This window comes from Hyaena hyaena, unplaced genomic scaffold, assembly GCF_003009895.1.
Source record: "Hyaena hyaena isolate Hyena2069 unplaced genomic scaffold, ASM300989v1 scaffold_476, whole genome shotgun sequence".
NCBI lineage: Eukaryota > Metazoa > Chordata > Mammalia > Carnivora > Hyaenidae > Hyaena > Hyaena hyaena.
Genome location: NW_024081111.1, coordinates 950,525 through 967,830, shown reverse-complemented (window position 1 = coordinate 967,830; position 17,306 = coordinate 950,525). Strand labels below are relative to the sequence as shown.

General features: G+C 41.0%; 1 protein-coding gene across 1 annotated transcript in view; it reads right to left on the bottom strand.

The window, feature by feature from the left end:
• Positions 1-17,306, bottom strand: part of ZNF827 (zinc finger protein 827) — a 164,902-nt gene that overhangs the window by 95,428 nt on the left and 52,168 nt on the right. The window contains exon 5 of the mRNA XM_039254298.1: positions 4,279-4,512. Within this exon, the coding sequence (XP_039110229.1) occupies positions 4,279-4,512 (234 nt within the window). The remainder of the gene's footprint in view (positions 1-4,278; positions 4,513-17,306) is intronic.

The following is a 17,306-nucleotide window of genomic DNA, read 5'->3' as shown; positions in this document are numbered from 1 at the left end:
CTTCATCTTGGGGTCGTGAGTTCAAGCCCCATGTTGGGGGTAGAGACTACTTTAAAAATTTATAATAAATAAATAAATAAGAAAATAAAGAACTTTTTCATAGCCGAAGCCCTACCTTACTCAGGAGATTCCCTGAATTCTACATCGCTGTGTATTTCAAATCTAGGGCCTGCTTGGATTTCTCTACATGAGGTGATTACAATCTATATTTCTCTCTAAGACTAGACTGGGCTAAATAAATATAAATCAGAAATGAATATAAATCAATTCAGTTTCCTTCCTTAAGCAAAGAAACAAGAACACCTATAGATGTGTTTCAAATTAAGGTCTAATATTAGGCTGTATTTACCATGTTAGATAAATTTAAGTGCTTAGTTTTTCATTAATGCTTCTGAAGTAACTTCAACTTTTATTTTTGTGGAATTCGTATTTTTGAAATGGCATTCTTAACCCACTACTTCTAGGTTTAACCGCATATATATTACATTTGACATATTTATTCCCATGCAAACATGTGGCTCCCCAAAGGGAGAAGGGGTATTTCTTTATCTCTGTGTGTCTAGCTACTTCTCTTACAGCACATCAGAGATCAAGTTTTGTGTCGTCTTCTGCACTGCAGCTCATCTGCGGTAACACATCTGTTCCATAAGTTTGTGAGGTCACTAGACGTTACAAAACCAGGGTTTAACAGTGACAGGATTCTCTCTGTCTAATGTTACACATCCTCTGTATCAAACTTGGGATTTTTCAAGACTTCTGGGAATTATCTTTGGCAACTATGTGCTTTAGCAAAAAAGTCTGATTGTTTTGGCTGTCTGTGTCCCATAACAACAGGTAGTCACAGACATCCAGCAGTTTCCTTAGAGTGAGTTGCTTTCTTTATGGTAATCAATTTACTCGGCCCAGCTGTCAGGCACTTGACTTCCCAATTAACAACTGGAAGTAGAACTTGAGCTGCAGGAAGGAAGAAAACTCAGATTTTCCCAAACACACAGTTAATGAAAAATTTAGCCTAGCCTCTACCTCATCTGTGTTTTTCCCATAAAGCGTAAATGTCAGTTTGGAAAACAATATACCTACAGACGTGTCTCTGCACAGGAAAGTTTCACATGATATTTCACTAGGCCCTGTGCCCAACATCCATCACTGAGGAGTCAACATAAATTAATTTAAAATTGGAAGTGAGGCAGCCAAAATTGTTGACCAGCTTCCTCTTATTAATTCAGTGAAAAGACTGAGAGGGCCTACGCCGCAGATCACAGCTTCTAATCTCAAGGAAATAAGCAACAAGGAAGAAAAATCTTTTTTATTTCACGTCTTCTCAAATCTGGAAGAAGAAAAAAAATGTATAATAATGCATGGTGCATACTTTTCTCACCCAACGCTTCCTGGCCGATAGGATTTTCTTCAATGTCACAGAGACTACAAATCAAAGTTAACAAGGCAGGAAGCAATAGGGACTCCTGTTTGTGAGAATGCCTGCAGCAAGGCTTTGCGAGTATCAGCCCAGGTGAACCTAATGCAGCCTTGACTAACCTGCACGGGTGCAAGGACATCCATGCATGGACAAGAGAAAGACCTCTTGTCTATGCAGGGAAAGGAACTATCGTGGGAAAGGGGATTTGAAGACACCAACAAGTCCTTTACTTGGATGTCTTTGAGGGTATGAATCCTGAAATTGCTAATATTACATCTTGAGGAGAGAAAGCATAGCAAGTTTTTCCCCAACATCCTTCTTCCAAGAGCACTGCTCCATCCATGATTAGAAACTCTAATATCCACTTTAAACCGAATAAAGGGTGAGTCCTCTTTACCTTACGGCTTAGGAATGAAAGACACTTGTTTTTAAGTCACTTGTCTAGTTTTAGGGCTAACTGAGAAACTTCTTCACAGCTGACGTGATCATAGTCTGCTAGAATGTAGAAGTATGGAGTTCTAAGTGCAAAGTGCTTGTGGAATGGAAGCCATTGCCCTGGACTGCCTCTGAAGACCACAACCATATAGAGGATATGGGCTGTGATGCATATCTCTTTCACCTAAGTCTCTTACACAAAGAATGTTGGGGAAATTTTTCAGGACAGAAAAGAGTTATGTTAGTCATTCAAACAAGTTTTCATTTCCACACTAGGAAGCAGGGCAGATGCCCTTTGGAAAACGACTGTGTCATTAGATTCAACTGTCGTTGAACCCATAGCACATGCACCCAATGTGAGTCAACAAAAACATTCAGAAGGGTCACTGTTGTCCACAAAGATCAGTAAATGTGCATGGCTGTATGGCCATATTCTATTTGAGGGATATCATTATTATATAGGAAATGATTTCATACTTCAGCGTCTCAAATCACATCTGTTAAAAGGGTCAGGATAAAATGTCTTCCTTAAAGAACATCTTTTCACAGGGCCGCTGGGTGGCTCAGTCAGTTAAGCATCTGACTCTTGATCTTAGCTCAGGGTCATGAATTAGAGCCCTGAACTGGGCTCCACACTGGGCATGGAGCCTACTTTAAAAAAAAAAAAAAAAAGTTTCTTGAAATCTTATTCTTGCATGTTATCTTTTGGTGCCATCCCAGCTCTCCCTGCTCACAATACTGGTTGCATAGCAAACTCTGAAACAGAAATAGCATACACTAGGATCCTACCAACAAGAGTCGCTGTTGATAGAGGGTCACTGCCATACGAAAGCCTATGCCATGCAAGAAGAATCAGAGAGCTGTGTGACCCCTCCGAACTGACTAGAAAAACAACAGGCATTATACTCTACGTCACTGAGACTTTTTGACACAGGAAGGAGGGCTCAAGTATATGAAAATATGTTGGCAGGAACATCATTTTATTTAAACTTTCACCTTTTGAAAATCAGTACAGTCTTGCTAGACCTCCCATCTGCTTAAGAGAAGCTGAACCATCACTGTGAAGTTTAGAAAAACAGGGCTATAGGGGCGCCTGGGTGGCTTAGTCGGTTAAGCGTCCGACTTTCGCTTAGGTCATGATCTCGCGGTTCGTGGGTTCGAGCCCCGCGTCGGGCTGTGCGCTGACTGCCAGCTCAGAGCCTGGAGCCTGTTTCAGTCTGTGACTCACTCCCTCTCTCTCTGACCCTCCCCTGCTCACGCTGTCTCTCTCTCTCCTAGAAATAAACAAAACATTAAAAAAAAAAAGAAAGAAAAACAGGGCTATCATAAGGATGTAATGACTGTATCATGCTTTATCTGTAATAAATCATATTCCCCTGAAGTTCCAGTGTGTGCTAAATTAACATCAAAGGAAAGAAATTCTTAACCCCACCAACTGGCAACTACAGGAATTTCAACTGTCCTGATATAATGGCTCTAAGTAAATCACTATTCATTTCTTACTTCCCAACCTACTGGTAAACCAGAGACACAGTCAGATTTGCTGATGAAATTACCAGGAAGGAGTCTCCCTAATATATTTCCTGCTTTCATCCTCTAAGCACAGCAAGTTACAATCTGAAAGAGCTTTTGACTCATATTAGTATTTTGAACAGAGTTTCTAAAAATCACCTTTAGTGAGCTGAGGCTGGGGTATGACTTGGTAACTATTATTATTGGTATAACTTTTCTCTCCATGCTCTGAAAGCCATACTTTTGAGTTTTACCTGTTTTGAAGAGGCAGTGGGAGACCGCATGGAAAAGAACCCAAAATACATGAATTTCCAATTATAACCCATTTCTCTTACTGCTGACGGGCTGGGATTACATTTATATACTACCAAAATATTATTCATTCATCGCAAGAACTTAGATTAATTATTATAATATTCCAATATGAAATTTTCTCTTCATAAAATCTCTTATTGCCACTCTATTGGTAATTACTTCAAGTGCCATCTCAACTGCTTATTAAATTAAGAAAAATATTTTTAATGGTTCTTAACGAATACAGTACAAATACACACAAAAAGAAAGGTCCTCTATCAAGAAAGAATAGATATTTTGATCAATTAGTAGAAGTGCTTTGAATGTCATTAGAACCCACTTAAGATTATGACCTGCATCATCTCAGAAAGCAACAGTGTTTTCCAACAATTTCCAGGAAAAGAAGGCTGTATTTCAGGAGACAGGTACACAGTGAATGTCCGCAAACAGACTCGGACACACAACACAGGAACGTGAGCCCAGGCATCCAGTCATTCCTGAATTCACCTCAATAATGAGCTCTTGCCACCATTAGGCTAATTATAACCCATGCAGGAAGCAGCCCAGCTGGCTTCAAATGAAATGAGCAGAATGTGAATATTTTAGAATAAATCAAGTACCTGATAGTTTCATGAGAAGTTCGGACGCTGCTTTGACGGACATATCCGGCCTTAGCACATTCCCCTTCCCCTCCTGGGGCTTAAGGGTATCCTCAGAGATGCATGGGGCTGGCGCTTCAGATTCCGGGCTGAACATGTAGCTGGAGCGAGGTAAAGTGGCACTCAAGGCCTCTTCTTCCTTCGGCTCCTCTTTCACTTTAAAGTTAAGATCCATGGGCTCCTTCTGATTTGCAGCTGTCAGAAGAAGAGAGGTATTGTATATATACATATATAAAAGGCCACACCCCTTCTCAGCTGTCCCCAGACTTAATGAGATGTGGAATGCATAATCAGTGCATTGATCACAACCCGATCAAAATAGTATGGGACCTGGGCAGAAAAAATACAACACACTCCATGAGCATCTTCAGAATCTATCATATTTGAAGAAGTGCTGCCTCTACAAAGTGGTCATTTTCCCTCTAGTTTCCCTAAATGTCTTCTTTCCTTTATATGCTGCGGCCTCCCTGACCTATGAGCATTCTTCCCACTTAATCCTATTATAAAATAATGCTTTCAGGCAATTATCCTGCCAGAAAATATTCAACATAAACATGAGTCAGAGGCAGTCCCCAAAGCAAAAACCTGGGGTGGGGTGGTAAGGTGATGATGAATTTGCCACATAAAAGCTCAGACTGGAGACACCCCACACTTGCCTTATTATAAACTGACGCTCCTGACCCTCAAACACTGGGGCACACATTTGGAACTGTTTCCCAGTCACGGTGAATAAATCCACATCTGCGGTTCAAGTCATCTCTAAGCCCACGATGGGCACTTTTTTAAGGATTTTATTTTTAAGTAACCTCCACATCCAGCGTGGGGCTTGAACTCACAACCCCGAGATCAAGAGTCACACGCTCCACTGACTAAGCCAGCCAGACGCCCCTCTTGATGGGCATTTTTTAACAGAAAATCTTTTATTTTGAAATGATTTTGGAATTCTAGACAAGTTGCAAGATGGTTCAGGAAGTTCCCATATATTCTTCGCCCAGCATTCCCCAATGCTCATCTCTTACTTAGCCATGGTGCGTTTGTCAGAATTCAGAAATTCACATTGCTATGATCCAAACTCCAGATTTTATTCAGATTTCACCAGTTTTTCCACTAATGTCCTTTTTCCATTTTTAGCATGGTTGATTGGTGTGGAGTGTGCGGTCAGGGCAGAGCTAACTGGTCTATTATGGGATGGATTCTGTGGCTTGGCTACACCACAACAGGCCTTCACCCACTGAGCTACTCAATCCCTGGGAAAGACCAAGAAGGAAGACAAGCACCTCTTCCACCACTGGCCACTTTCCCCGGCATCTTGCTCCCCTTCAATGGGCCTTGCAGTAGGAACTTTAGGTTGGTTACATTAGTTGGGTTTGTCTTTTGAGAAAGAAGATTTCATCCTAATACACATTTCTTAGTAACACTTATTACAGTGAACCCAGAGCCCATTCCTGTTTAACAAAAAAAGAAGATGATGATAAACCCCCAAAAGCTTTTGCCTTATTGCCCACCGCCTACCCTAACCAGTATACCACCATAAAGTCCTTTCTCCCTTGTTCCCTCTAAGGGTACACATTCTGGAATCACAAGTTCACACAGACCAGCACATTTAGAAATTAGACCTTGGAAGGCTAAGGTGACATTTGAAAGTTTTACCACCAGAGAGATGCGGAGCTGGGACTAGAACCTAGTTCTATCAGCTGCCCACCCTACATTCTTTACCGGCCTCCACTTCTGGTTGGTCCCTGGGTTATAACAACATGTGAATGTAACTTGACCTTCAAGTACCACCTTCTCAATGACGTCGACCCTGACTATCCTATTCAGAATTGCAATCCCCACCCCATAGTAAACCCAGTCTCTCTTACCTTACTTGAATCTTCTTTTTTTTTTTTTCCAAAATATTTATCACTTGATAACTTATTGTTAAGGACTGAATTGTACCCACCCCCACTAGTTCTTATGTTGAAGCTCTAACCCACTTTGTGGCTCTACTTGGGGAGATAGGGAAATAGTTCAAGTTATATGAGGCCATTAGGGTGGGGTTCGAACCTGGTCTGAATGATATCTTGTAAGAAGAGACAGCAGGGATGCATGCACACAGAGGGAAGATTATGGGAGGACACAGCAAGAAGGTGGACATCTTCAACCAAAAAGGGTAGCCTCAGGAGAAACCACACTTGCCATATCAGACTTCCATATCAGATATCAACATATCAGACTTCCAGCCTCCAGAACTGTGACAGATAAGTGTCTTTTGTTCAAGTCACCAAGTCTTTGGTACTTTGTTACGGCAGCCCAAGCAGACTAACCATATACCATATAATTTTTTAATTTATTATGTTAATCATTATGGTCGGTTCCTCTAACTCAAGGGTAGGCTTCAAGAAGGCAACGATCTTTGTTTTACAACTGATGTATCTTGAGCACCTAGAACAGTGCCTGGCACATAGTAGGTGCTCAATATATATTTGTGGAATTAATAAAATATGTTAGCTACAAATTAGTGACATCTGATGGTGCTTCACTATTACTTGTGGGAAATAAAAACTAGGAATCCCAAAATATTGGAAGTGTCTTCCTTGGATCTGTTCATTAGACTGAGAATAAAACCTATAGCTAAAGATAAAAGGTTTGCTATCTACACCACAGCACTTACTGAAGTGTCTGTGAATAATCATTCATTTGGACTCAGGCATTACTAAAGGAGGAGTCCAGAAAATTTTCAAGAAAAGTGCTTAAAATCCGGTCATTTGGGGCACCTGCCTAGCTCAGAGAGGAGAGCATGTGACTCTTGACCTCAAGGTTTTGAGTTTGAGCCCCACACTGGGCATAGAGATCACTTTTCTAAAAACTTTTTTTAATGTGTTATATATTTTCGAGACAGAGAGAGACAGAGCATTAGCGAGGGAGGGGCAGAGAGAGAGGGAGACGCAGAATCTGAAGCAGGCTCCAGGCTCTGAGCTGTCAGCACAGAGCCTGATGCAAGGCTTGAACTCACAAACATGAGATCATGACCCAAACTGAAGTTGGACCCTCAACCGACTGAGCCACCTTAGCGCCCCAAGATTACTTTTAAAAAATTAAAAATACAATACAATTTGACCCTTTGAGGACAATGCTATCAGAATCTAAACCAAAAAGAAAAATGATGGTCCCTAGAGTAATCCTCATGTATCTGACCTCAACCAGGAGGGGAGCTCCTAAGAGGACATTGTTTATTTAACATACTTCTCCTCCCCATTCAACCACTTTCGGGAGGGAGGGGGTTCTGGCCACCTCCTAAATCTTCTCTGGCCCTATTCCTTTCTTCCAGAACCCTTCATAAAATCCTTCTCCAAAAGTATCGAAGTTAGTCACAACAGAATAATTAAGTGGTGTGTTGTCTATGAAGTCTGAGACTGTGATTCTTTGGGAAGGAAGGAATAATATAAAGTTATGTACTTTTAAAAGTGTTTCTGTATCTTTTATTTTAAAACTTTTAAAATTCGAAGATAAGGTTAGAAAAGAGATAAGCTATGGAAGTCCAGAATCAAATCCCAATTTCTGGAGAGAGCAACCTTAAGCTGATGCTCTCTGAAGATGTAACTAGCTTCTGAAGTTATTAGTCACGATACATGCTACATAAGATTTGAGAAAAAAAATTAGCATTGTTAGTACAACCCAGATTTAACAGAACTTCAGTAAGACATTTAAAAAAACAACAGGCAAGCTAATATGGTGTTGGATTATAAATGTGCAGACATTTCATACATGGTTTTCATTCTGACAATGTCAAGAATGACATAAAACTAGTAATGTGCTAGGGAAATGTAAATATAGCTAATAACAGATCACAAAAAAATGTGGGAAACACTCATTTGCCCAAGTTTTAATTTCCCAAACACTCATAATTTCCCAAACAGACGTAAAATAGAAATATGAGGGCTATCCTCTTATTTAAAATTTTTTTTAAATGTTTGTTTAATTTTGAGAGACAGAGAGAGAGACAGAGTGTGAGCAGAGGAAAGGCAGAGAGACAGACACACACAGAATCTGAAGTAGGCTCCAGCCTCCGAGCTGTCAGCACAGAGCCTGATGCAGGGCTCAAACCTAAAAACTATGACATCATGACCTGAGCCAAAGTCAGATGCTTAACCGACTTAGCCTCTTATTTTTTAATTATCAGAAATATTTATACTAAAAACAGTACACAAAGCTTACATTTTAAAATTAATCTGACTGAACAATTGCCATAGTTTTTTATTATCTTACTTTTGGGTTTTTTAAATCTTACTTTTAAAAAAACCCATTCCCTTTCTACAGAAAAAAGTGGAATTAAAGATTTTTGTTTGTTTGTTTGTTTGGGAAAACTGCTAAGAAAAAAGGAACTATTTAAAATCCACTGCCTAGTCTTTACTTCTTTCTTCCCAGCACAAAGATCTGTGAACATATGGGACTCAATTCATAAAAGACTTTGATAGCCCTTACCCTGGCTTCTTTTTATGTATCCTAAAGTCTCCAGATACTCCACTTTTAATGCAGTGAGGAAGCCCCATTAATCAAGAGGCCCCTTCTCCATTCCAAACATTTTAGGGCCTGGGCCACTTTGATTGTAAATTATGTGTATCTGTAAGTTCACACACTCAGTTGAGCTGGGCTGCCACTTAAAGGAAACAAATAATCTTTTTGAGGATTTATACAGGACGTAAGATAAAGGTTCATATGGGAAATGAATGGGAAAGCCACTGGGATAAAATTATTCCAAATTTCCAAATATAATAGGCAGAGATTAATTAAGTATTAAAAAACCCCTCTTTATAGCAAAGTGTCAACAGTTCATGTTGAGATCCCTTCTAAGTCCCCCAATTCCCCCCAGGGCAATTCTACAAGCGTCCTTAATAATAATGCACACACCTAGCATTTGAATAGTTAACAGGAAATGGTCCTTCCATCATTCACAGGAGGTAAGTGTTATTACCGTCCTTATTTTATAAGTGAGGGAACTAAGGTCCTAAGAGGTTAAGAAACCAAACCTTCCAGATAACAGAGACACCAGGCTTCAGGATTTCTGGCCGAAAATGCACCTAAGCTCTCTCCTTCCTCTCCAAGCACCTCTGAGAGGGATACTATCCTAAGCGGTTGGATTATGGGTTTTGGAAATAAGAGATTCGGAGTGAACAAGGCTTTGTTAATGGGAAAGGGAAAGGTGGGACATGACATAGAGTTAAGGGATGGAAAATGTGCCTCTTCTCCAGGAAGGAATTTTGTCAAGATCAGACGAAGAAGGTGGAAGAGGAAGAACGGACCGCACCATGGCTGCTTCTGCTGTTTTGTCCATTCCCTCTGGTGAAGGAAGACGACACTTTCCCTGCATTTAATAACACAGGACTCTCAGCTCTGAATCTGGCGATTTTCTATGGTGCCTAGGTGACTCAGTGGGTTACGTGTCTGACTTGGGCTCAGGTCATGATCTCACAGTTCTTGGGTTCAAGCCCCACATCGGGCTCTGCTGACAGCTCAGAACCTGGAGCCTGCTTCTGATTCTGTTCCCTCCCCCCCGCCCCCGCTCCTCCTCCTCTTGTGTCTCCTCTGTCTCTCTCTCCCAAAGATACATAATAAACATTTTTAAAAATTCAAAAAAAGAATCTGGCAATTTTGGGAATGCTGAAATGCTACATGAAAACTGTAGGCCATTAAAGATTTTATTTCCTACCTCACCCTTAAGCACAGCCAAAGACTCTTGGACCTGAAAGGGGCCACAGATTGGCGGTTTTCAAATAGTGTTCCAAGGAATCCTAGGATAAGCTTCAGGGGTCCCAACAAACGTTTGCTTCAAATTTAAGTTTTTAAGATTATTTAAGCTAATTTAAAAATGTGTAACATCATCTGTGTTATAATGGAGACCACTAACGTTTACTTGTGTTGACAAGTGAATTCAGTTTGGAATCACTTTTAACGCAGTTCCTCCTGCATCACAGGAGTGGCAGAACTCTAGGAATATGTCATTCACAAGGAGGTGCTTGGCTATCCACTGATCTTTCAAAAAATTCAAAGTGTACGACTGTGATCTTCCTGGAGTCTGTGTGCATGTCTTCATCAGGCTTTCTCAACCTCAGCACCACTGACATTCTGGGCAGGATAATCTGCTGCGGGGGACAGTCCCATGCACTGTAGGATGTTTAGCAGCATCTATGGCTTCTACCCACTAGATGCCAATAGCACTATCATGTCATGAAAACAAAAAATCACTACCTACTATCCCCCATGCACACCTCTGGATGAAACCCACTACCTTAAACTAAATGCCAGGGTGGGTCCAAGTTTATCTGCTTCGGTGAAGCTTCTGATCGTGGCTGACAAACAGACAGGCATGTGCAGACAGACAGATATATTGGGTCTATCTTTTATAAAGCACTTAAAATGGGCCAAGAAGTATGCTAAGTGTTAATTTATTTGAAATAACTTATTGGATCTTCACAACAACCTTACTACTATCCCCATTTTGCAGCTGAGGAATTGGAGACTACAGAGATTAAATAAATTTCCAAGTGACAGTTCATGGAGCAATACCAAAGCAGTTACTACTGAAATTACAGGTGGCTTTACTGCATGGAGCAAGTTTTAAATGCTTCTTAAGGAATGAGGGCAGTTGCTAAATGTTGTTAACTTGGAAGCAAAAACTTTTCATTATTGTACTCTTCTTTCAAGCAGCTGAATAAATTTCGTTAAAGGCATCTTGAGATTACAAGGTGAATTGTTACAAGTCTACTCTCATTTGCCACCACATCCCTGTGTAAAGTGGTATTTCTTGGAAGTGCATGCGGCAAAAGAAATTCAGAAACATCCTAGGGGTTCATGCTGCTACATGGCCTCTCCCGACCATAACATTCATTGCGTGTTGTATGCTTATCACGTAGCAACTTGGTTCTGACTGCTGGACTTTTTGAATAAAAATATACAACAAATGTGAAGTTAAAAAATAAAGTTATATTAAAAAATACACATTCTATGTGTTTTACATAGTGAGTCTGCACTTCAGATTTTGTTTGAAAAATGAGTTCATTCTTTAAACAATGAAGTGAAAACCATTACTGTTTTCTCTTCCTTTATTTCATGATAAGTAAACACAGGCTCAGAGAATGATATGACCTGTTGAAAATCACACAGCTCATTAAAGATAGAACCGCAATCAGAGCTCACCTCCCCATATTACAAACAACTACACAAGTCTCCTTATCAGTATACATTAAGCACGTATGATCTGGTGGGACCTGGGATTATTTGACAGCCTGATGCACTTTCGGTGAGATAAAAATACACTGCCTTCTAAAATTATTAAAAAAAGCCAAGATTTAAGTCAATAATAATTAATTATAGTAGAGCACTGCTTTTAGATGTTAAGCATATTATATTCAAATAGAATGTTTAAAACATTAGGTAAATATTTTTAAATCTTGCTCTCTAATAAGGTAAACTACTTAATTTGCCTTAAGTAGTTTTATAATTAGTGTTTAGTGAAGTTTTTAACCAGGTCAGATTTCTCATTAATCCCCACCTGGGCTTATCTTTATTTCTGTATCAGTGTCTCAAAGCAAGACCACACAGGTTCCCTATGACAACTACGACTGACCACTGTACACTCACAATGACACAGTGACAAGAGGGAAACAAAACAGCCTCTAGGGCAGGGTCAAGGGTAATAACAATGAGCGGCGCCTCCAGAATGGTAAAATAAATAAATAAGGTTTTCCCCCATGAACTAAACTAGAAAATCAACACATAATGAGCAAAAGTAGCTATCTACAGTAATCTGCTTAACAGACAGGATATCTCCCATGTCAAGAGCAGGAATAGCAGGTCCTGAAGAACCAATCAAGGCGCAAGTAAATGTGAAAGAAAGCAGTATTTTAAATTCATTCTATTAACACGTACAAAGAATGAAATGTATGAACAGTAGTGAAGTGATTTGTATGTATGAACAGCATGAAGTGGCTTGAGGCTCGAAAAAGAAAACTTAGAGATTGGATAATATATTTCCAACACTTTTCAGGGAAGTTGGTGACCATCTGCCCCAAATGACATCTCTTCTTGATTGTTACACTTGTCATTTTAAATTACCACGCTGACATTCTGGTTTATACATCAGTTGTTAAATGATTTTTGTCATTGTGGAACACCCAGGGAGTCTGAGGAACTCTGGGCTGCGGTAGACTATAAAATGGCCATAATGGAGGGGCGCCTGGCTAGCCTGGTTGGTAGACCATGTGACACTTGATCTTCGGGTCATGATGCAGAGCTTACTTTAAAAAAAAAAAAAGGCCATAAGGATTCCCTCCCTGAAACTCCACCCCCTTGTAATGGACTATGCAGTTCCTCCCACCAAGAGGTGTAGTCCATTCTCCCACTCCCTGAATCTGGGCTGGAGCTGCGGCTTGCCTTGTTCAACAGAAAGTGATGGAAGTGAGGTTGAGCCAGTTCTCAGCCTAGCCTCCAGAGGCCTCGTGCACTTCCTCTCTCTCCTCTGGAACCGTGCCCGCTGCCATATGAATGAGCCTGGGCTAGCCTGCTGAAGGATGAGAGACTCTGGGGAATGGGGAGAAGCCATCTTAGATCCTACACCAAGTCTCCTCCAGCCCATGTAGCAACAGACTTTAGATGGTGCAGCCAGCCTGGAGAGACCCAAAGAAGCACCCAGTTCAAACCATGCCCAAAATGCGAATTCACGAAACCATAAGCTAAGTAAATGGCGATTAGTTTGAGCTGCTAAACTGTGGAGTGGTTTGTTACTAAACCTGCTGTGTGACAGACTCCAGTTCTTAGACTTGGTCTGACAAGCTGAGGGCCTGGAATACGGGATCCGAGACCACACCAACGGACTCACAGCCTTCAAGGCTCCCTTTGAACAGCCTGCTTCCTTTCCACCGACCACCACTCTGCTCCATCTTCTTTCTTACAGCACTATGGAGCTGGTTGTGAATTTGCCAATCTTTTTTAGGTGAAGTAGTATCACAGCCTCAAGAAACCTGACTTCTAGAATATGATTAATGGACTATCTTTCTTATAATCCATCATGAAATGCATTGTGGATGATACAAAGATAAAGATGTTACAAAAGAAACATTATCTGTTCCCTCCGCCTCCCCAATACATACCATAGCAACATTCAATAGAATGAACTATGCAAATAATACCATCACTAACCTTAGCGATAAAAACTCTAAATATCACTGGAATTCACAGGGGGTGGGACGGTTGGCAGTAAAGACCAGAATAACAGGAAAAGGCTCGACTGAAGAAATGGGAACCAAAATATTCTTTGAAGGATGGCCAGCATTTGCATAGGCCACACAGTAGGGGAGAGTATCAAAGGACTGGGCCCCCACATTGCTAGAAATTCTCTACAAAGATACAGAGCCATCGTGGGTCAGAGGTGCATTAACATAATTCATTTAGTTTTAAGAACATAATTATTCTTCTTTGAAAATTCTTATTGTCCCCTTCCCCCATTTTACCTAACAAGAGGGAAGATATACGGAACTCCACAGTTCAAATTACCAGACCCCTAGAACATGAGTGAAAGTAGAGAGACGGTAGTGAGAGGTGTTACATATGAGCTAGTGAAGACTAGTATTTTTCTGGAGAGGAGTGAAGATAGTTACTCTGTAGAAAGAAACCAGGCAGGGGCATAACCTGATGCAAGAGGTATTAGAAGAAATATTAGAAGAGTCTTGTTAGAATGTCACTGGAGGGCCTGGAAGTGGGCAGCTGGGGTGGAGAAGGCACCAGAGAGAGAGTTAAAGGGGTAAGCTAGCTAGGTGTGAGCTGATGGCCAGGAGGCGTTGCGCACTGAGGGATGAATTGTAGATATATTTTGAAGACACAAAAAATTGAACTGGATTAGCGACTGAATTAGCATGCATTAGAAATGATGCCATGGTTCAAAGCCAAGGAAAATAAACAGCGAAGCAGACGGAGGTCAAAAGACAGTTCGCTCAACTGAGAAAAAAAATTAGGTAATAGCTAATTAAGTGGTCATGAGCCAAGGCTTTGCAGTTAGGCAGAGCTGAATCTTTGCTCTGTCCCTTGTAGCTAAAACCTTTTAAGCCTCAACTTCCTCATCTATAAAATAGGTTTAATAGTAGTGACCCTCTAGGCTTTCAAGAGGGGTTAAATGAGAAATTACATGAAGCTGTTGGCACAGTGCCCGGTTCCCCATAGACGCATTTGACTAGTAATATGAAAACAGCAGTAGAAATCGTAACAATAGGAACGAACAGTAACAAGTAGAAGAAAATGTACTTTTGAAGAAAGGAAGAAAATGTCTTGGATTCAGGTTTGCAGAAACACAGACTTTGGTACATTTTCCCAAGGCTCTATCAAGATAAAACATTATTCTCAGGGCAATTCTAGAACTAGGTATACTCCATCCAAGACAGTGAGGAAAGAAGGATCTGGATTCCAGTCATGACCCTTTTACAGTTAATCTCATTGAGTCTCGCTCTTTGTCTACATGCTTGTCAGGAGGCAATGTATTTGGAAATACGCCATGCACTGTGAAGCCCTACGGAAATATTAGTTGGCCTTACTGTTTTTACTATTCGCACTAAGTAATTCCTGAAAAGCCTAAAAGAATTAATGCAACTTCCAATGGTGTCTAACATAGAGCATTCAGAGGATGGCTCCCTGCTGGGGACTCAACTCTGCAACAGCAAACAAGGGCAAAGAACACAGCCAAGGTTGATTGTGCTGCCTCCTTACTTTGTGATTTGGGGTACAGGCAGCCCGGGGGAGGGAACGCTGAAACAGCTCTGTCACTTATTAGAAGTGTAAACTTGGTCAAGTCTCTTAATCTGTGTCTCGGTTTTCATCTGTAAAATGGGACTACTAATACTATCTATCTATAGAGTTGTTATGAAGTTCAAATAACTTAAATGGCACAGAGTAAGCAGTACATAGTGATTGTCAAGGAAAAATAAGAAAGAATGAGTAGATGTCACAAAGTCTCCACAGATGTGTGTATAACTTCAGGCGCCACTTTCTTATAATGCTACCTGCTCCTTTTGTGACTCACATCAGTCCTTGTCTCATGGAGTAGCAAGTCATTGAAAACCAGGGGTCACATTCTCTTCTCTCATATATATGAATCACCACTGGGGATCACAAATATCCAGGATTTCAGAAGGGCCTTCAGGCTGCCTACAACGGATACGGCCCTAAAATGCCACTTCCAACACCAAGAAGTTCAGTCACATGACCCGTGAATGCCCATCATGAGAAAAGCAGGGCAGGGTTAAAAAGTAGCGCCAGGGTGCCTGGTTGGTTCAGTCGGTGTGGAGCACACGATTCGTGATCTCCGGGCTGTAAATTCGAGCCCACGTTGGGTCTACGTAGAGATTACTTAAAAAAAAAAAATCTTAAGACAATAAGATGAAAAAAAATAAAAAGGGCCAAGCTGAGGGCATAAGGGAAGGTGGTTAGAAATAAATTCACTGGGGAAAGCACTTTCAGGGAGCGGGAGCCCCTGGCCACTGGCACTGAAGCCTGAAGGCACGACAGACGTGAGGACAGCATTTACTTGCAAGAAGCTCATTTGTAAAGATGTTTTATTGAAAGCCAATCAGAGCCAACGAGCGGTAAGGGCTACCTGGTTTATGGGCCTCTCCCATCCCTCCTTCTCCAGCAGCGCAAACAAAGGCATCACCCGATAGGGCAGCTGCCATTTACAGACTAACTGTATCATAAGGGCAGATGCATCCAATTGTGTGTAGATGGAAGCAGAAAGAACAAAGGCCTGCAGGAAATGGCAAGATAGGACACAAACCCATTCGCCAAATCACCTGTATTTATACAAGAAAGCCTTTGCCATTTTAACGGCTGATCTCCTAATAAACCAGAAACAACTCGGCCTGTACCCACTGGTAAGTCCCTGCTTTAAAAATGCCATCTCTGCCTAGTTAGAATTATTTTGGACTCAATTTTATAAAATTAATATAATGTGGGAGACAGTATAAAAAAATTTTTTTTTGCCAGTTTTCCAAATTAAAAATAGTTGAAATGACTTGTATCTTTTATTTTGGAAAACCGGTGACAAAAAGATATTCCCAGCCCACGATGGAGATGCCAAGTTTCTGTCAACTCCTTGGTTACAAATGGAGAGTTAGAATTAAATTTTCTATCTTGAAGAGTGTAGCTCTGAAGAAGAGAAATGATGTAAAGACTGTTGCAAGCAACTGTTAATCAGGGACCTAATGATGACACTCCCGGCTCTTTGATGCTCTAGAGGAGTCTCAAGGCTTTCTGTTTCTAACTGGAGAACACGAAGATGCCTCTTTTCACTCTCCTGTCATGAGGCCCCACAAGGGAGAACAAGGTGCTCAAGGGACATGACTCACCCGGGTCACTTATTCATGTCAACCTTGACCTGTGGTGAATGTCCCAGACCCATCTCATACACCAGGCCCCTTTTCGTGGTCTGTGGTAGAAAGTAAGGGTAGAGGGGCGCCTGGCTGGCTCAGTCGGTGATGCAGCCGACTTCGGCTCAGGTCATGATCTCACGGTTCGTGAGTTCGAGCCCTGCATCGGCCTCTGTGCTAACAGCTCAGAGTCTGGAGCCTGCCTCATTTTCTGTGTCTCCTCTCTCTGCCCTTTCCCTGCTCATGCTCTGTCTCTCAAAAATAAGTAAACATTTTAAAAAAAAGTAAAAAGGAAAGTAAGGGAAGAGAGCTTTACTTAAACAAACAAACATACAAACAACAACAAAACAAAAAACTAAAAACCCTACAAAACCAAGCTGTACCGAAAAAACTTTCTCAGGTACCAAGTTCATATTTCATGTCAATGAGCCTCAGTCCTGGCTACACATTAGAGTCATTTGAAGATTTCATTTAATTTTTTAATTTTGAAAGTTTATTTACTTATTTTGAAAGAGAAAGAGAGCGAGCACAAGTGGGGGAAGGGCAGAGAGAGAAGGGGAGAGAGAGAATCCTTAGCAGGCTCCGCACTGTCAGCGCAGA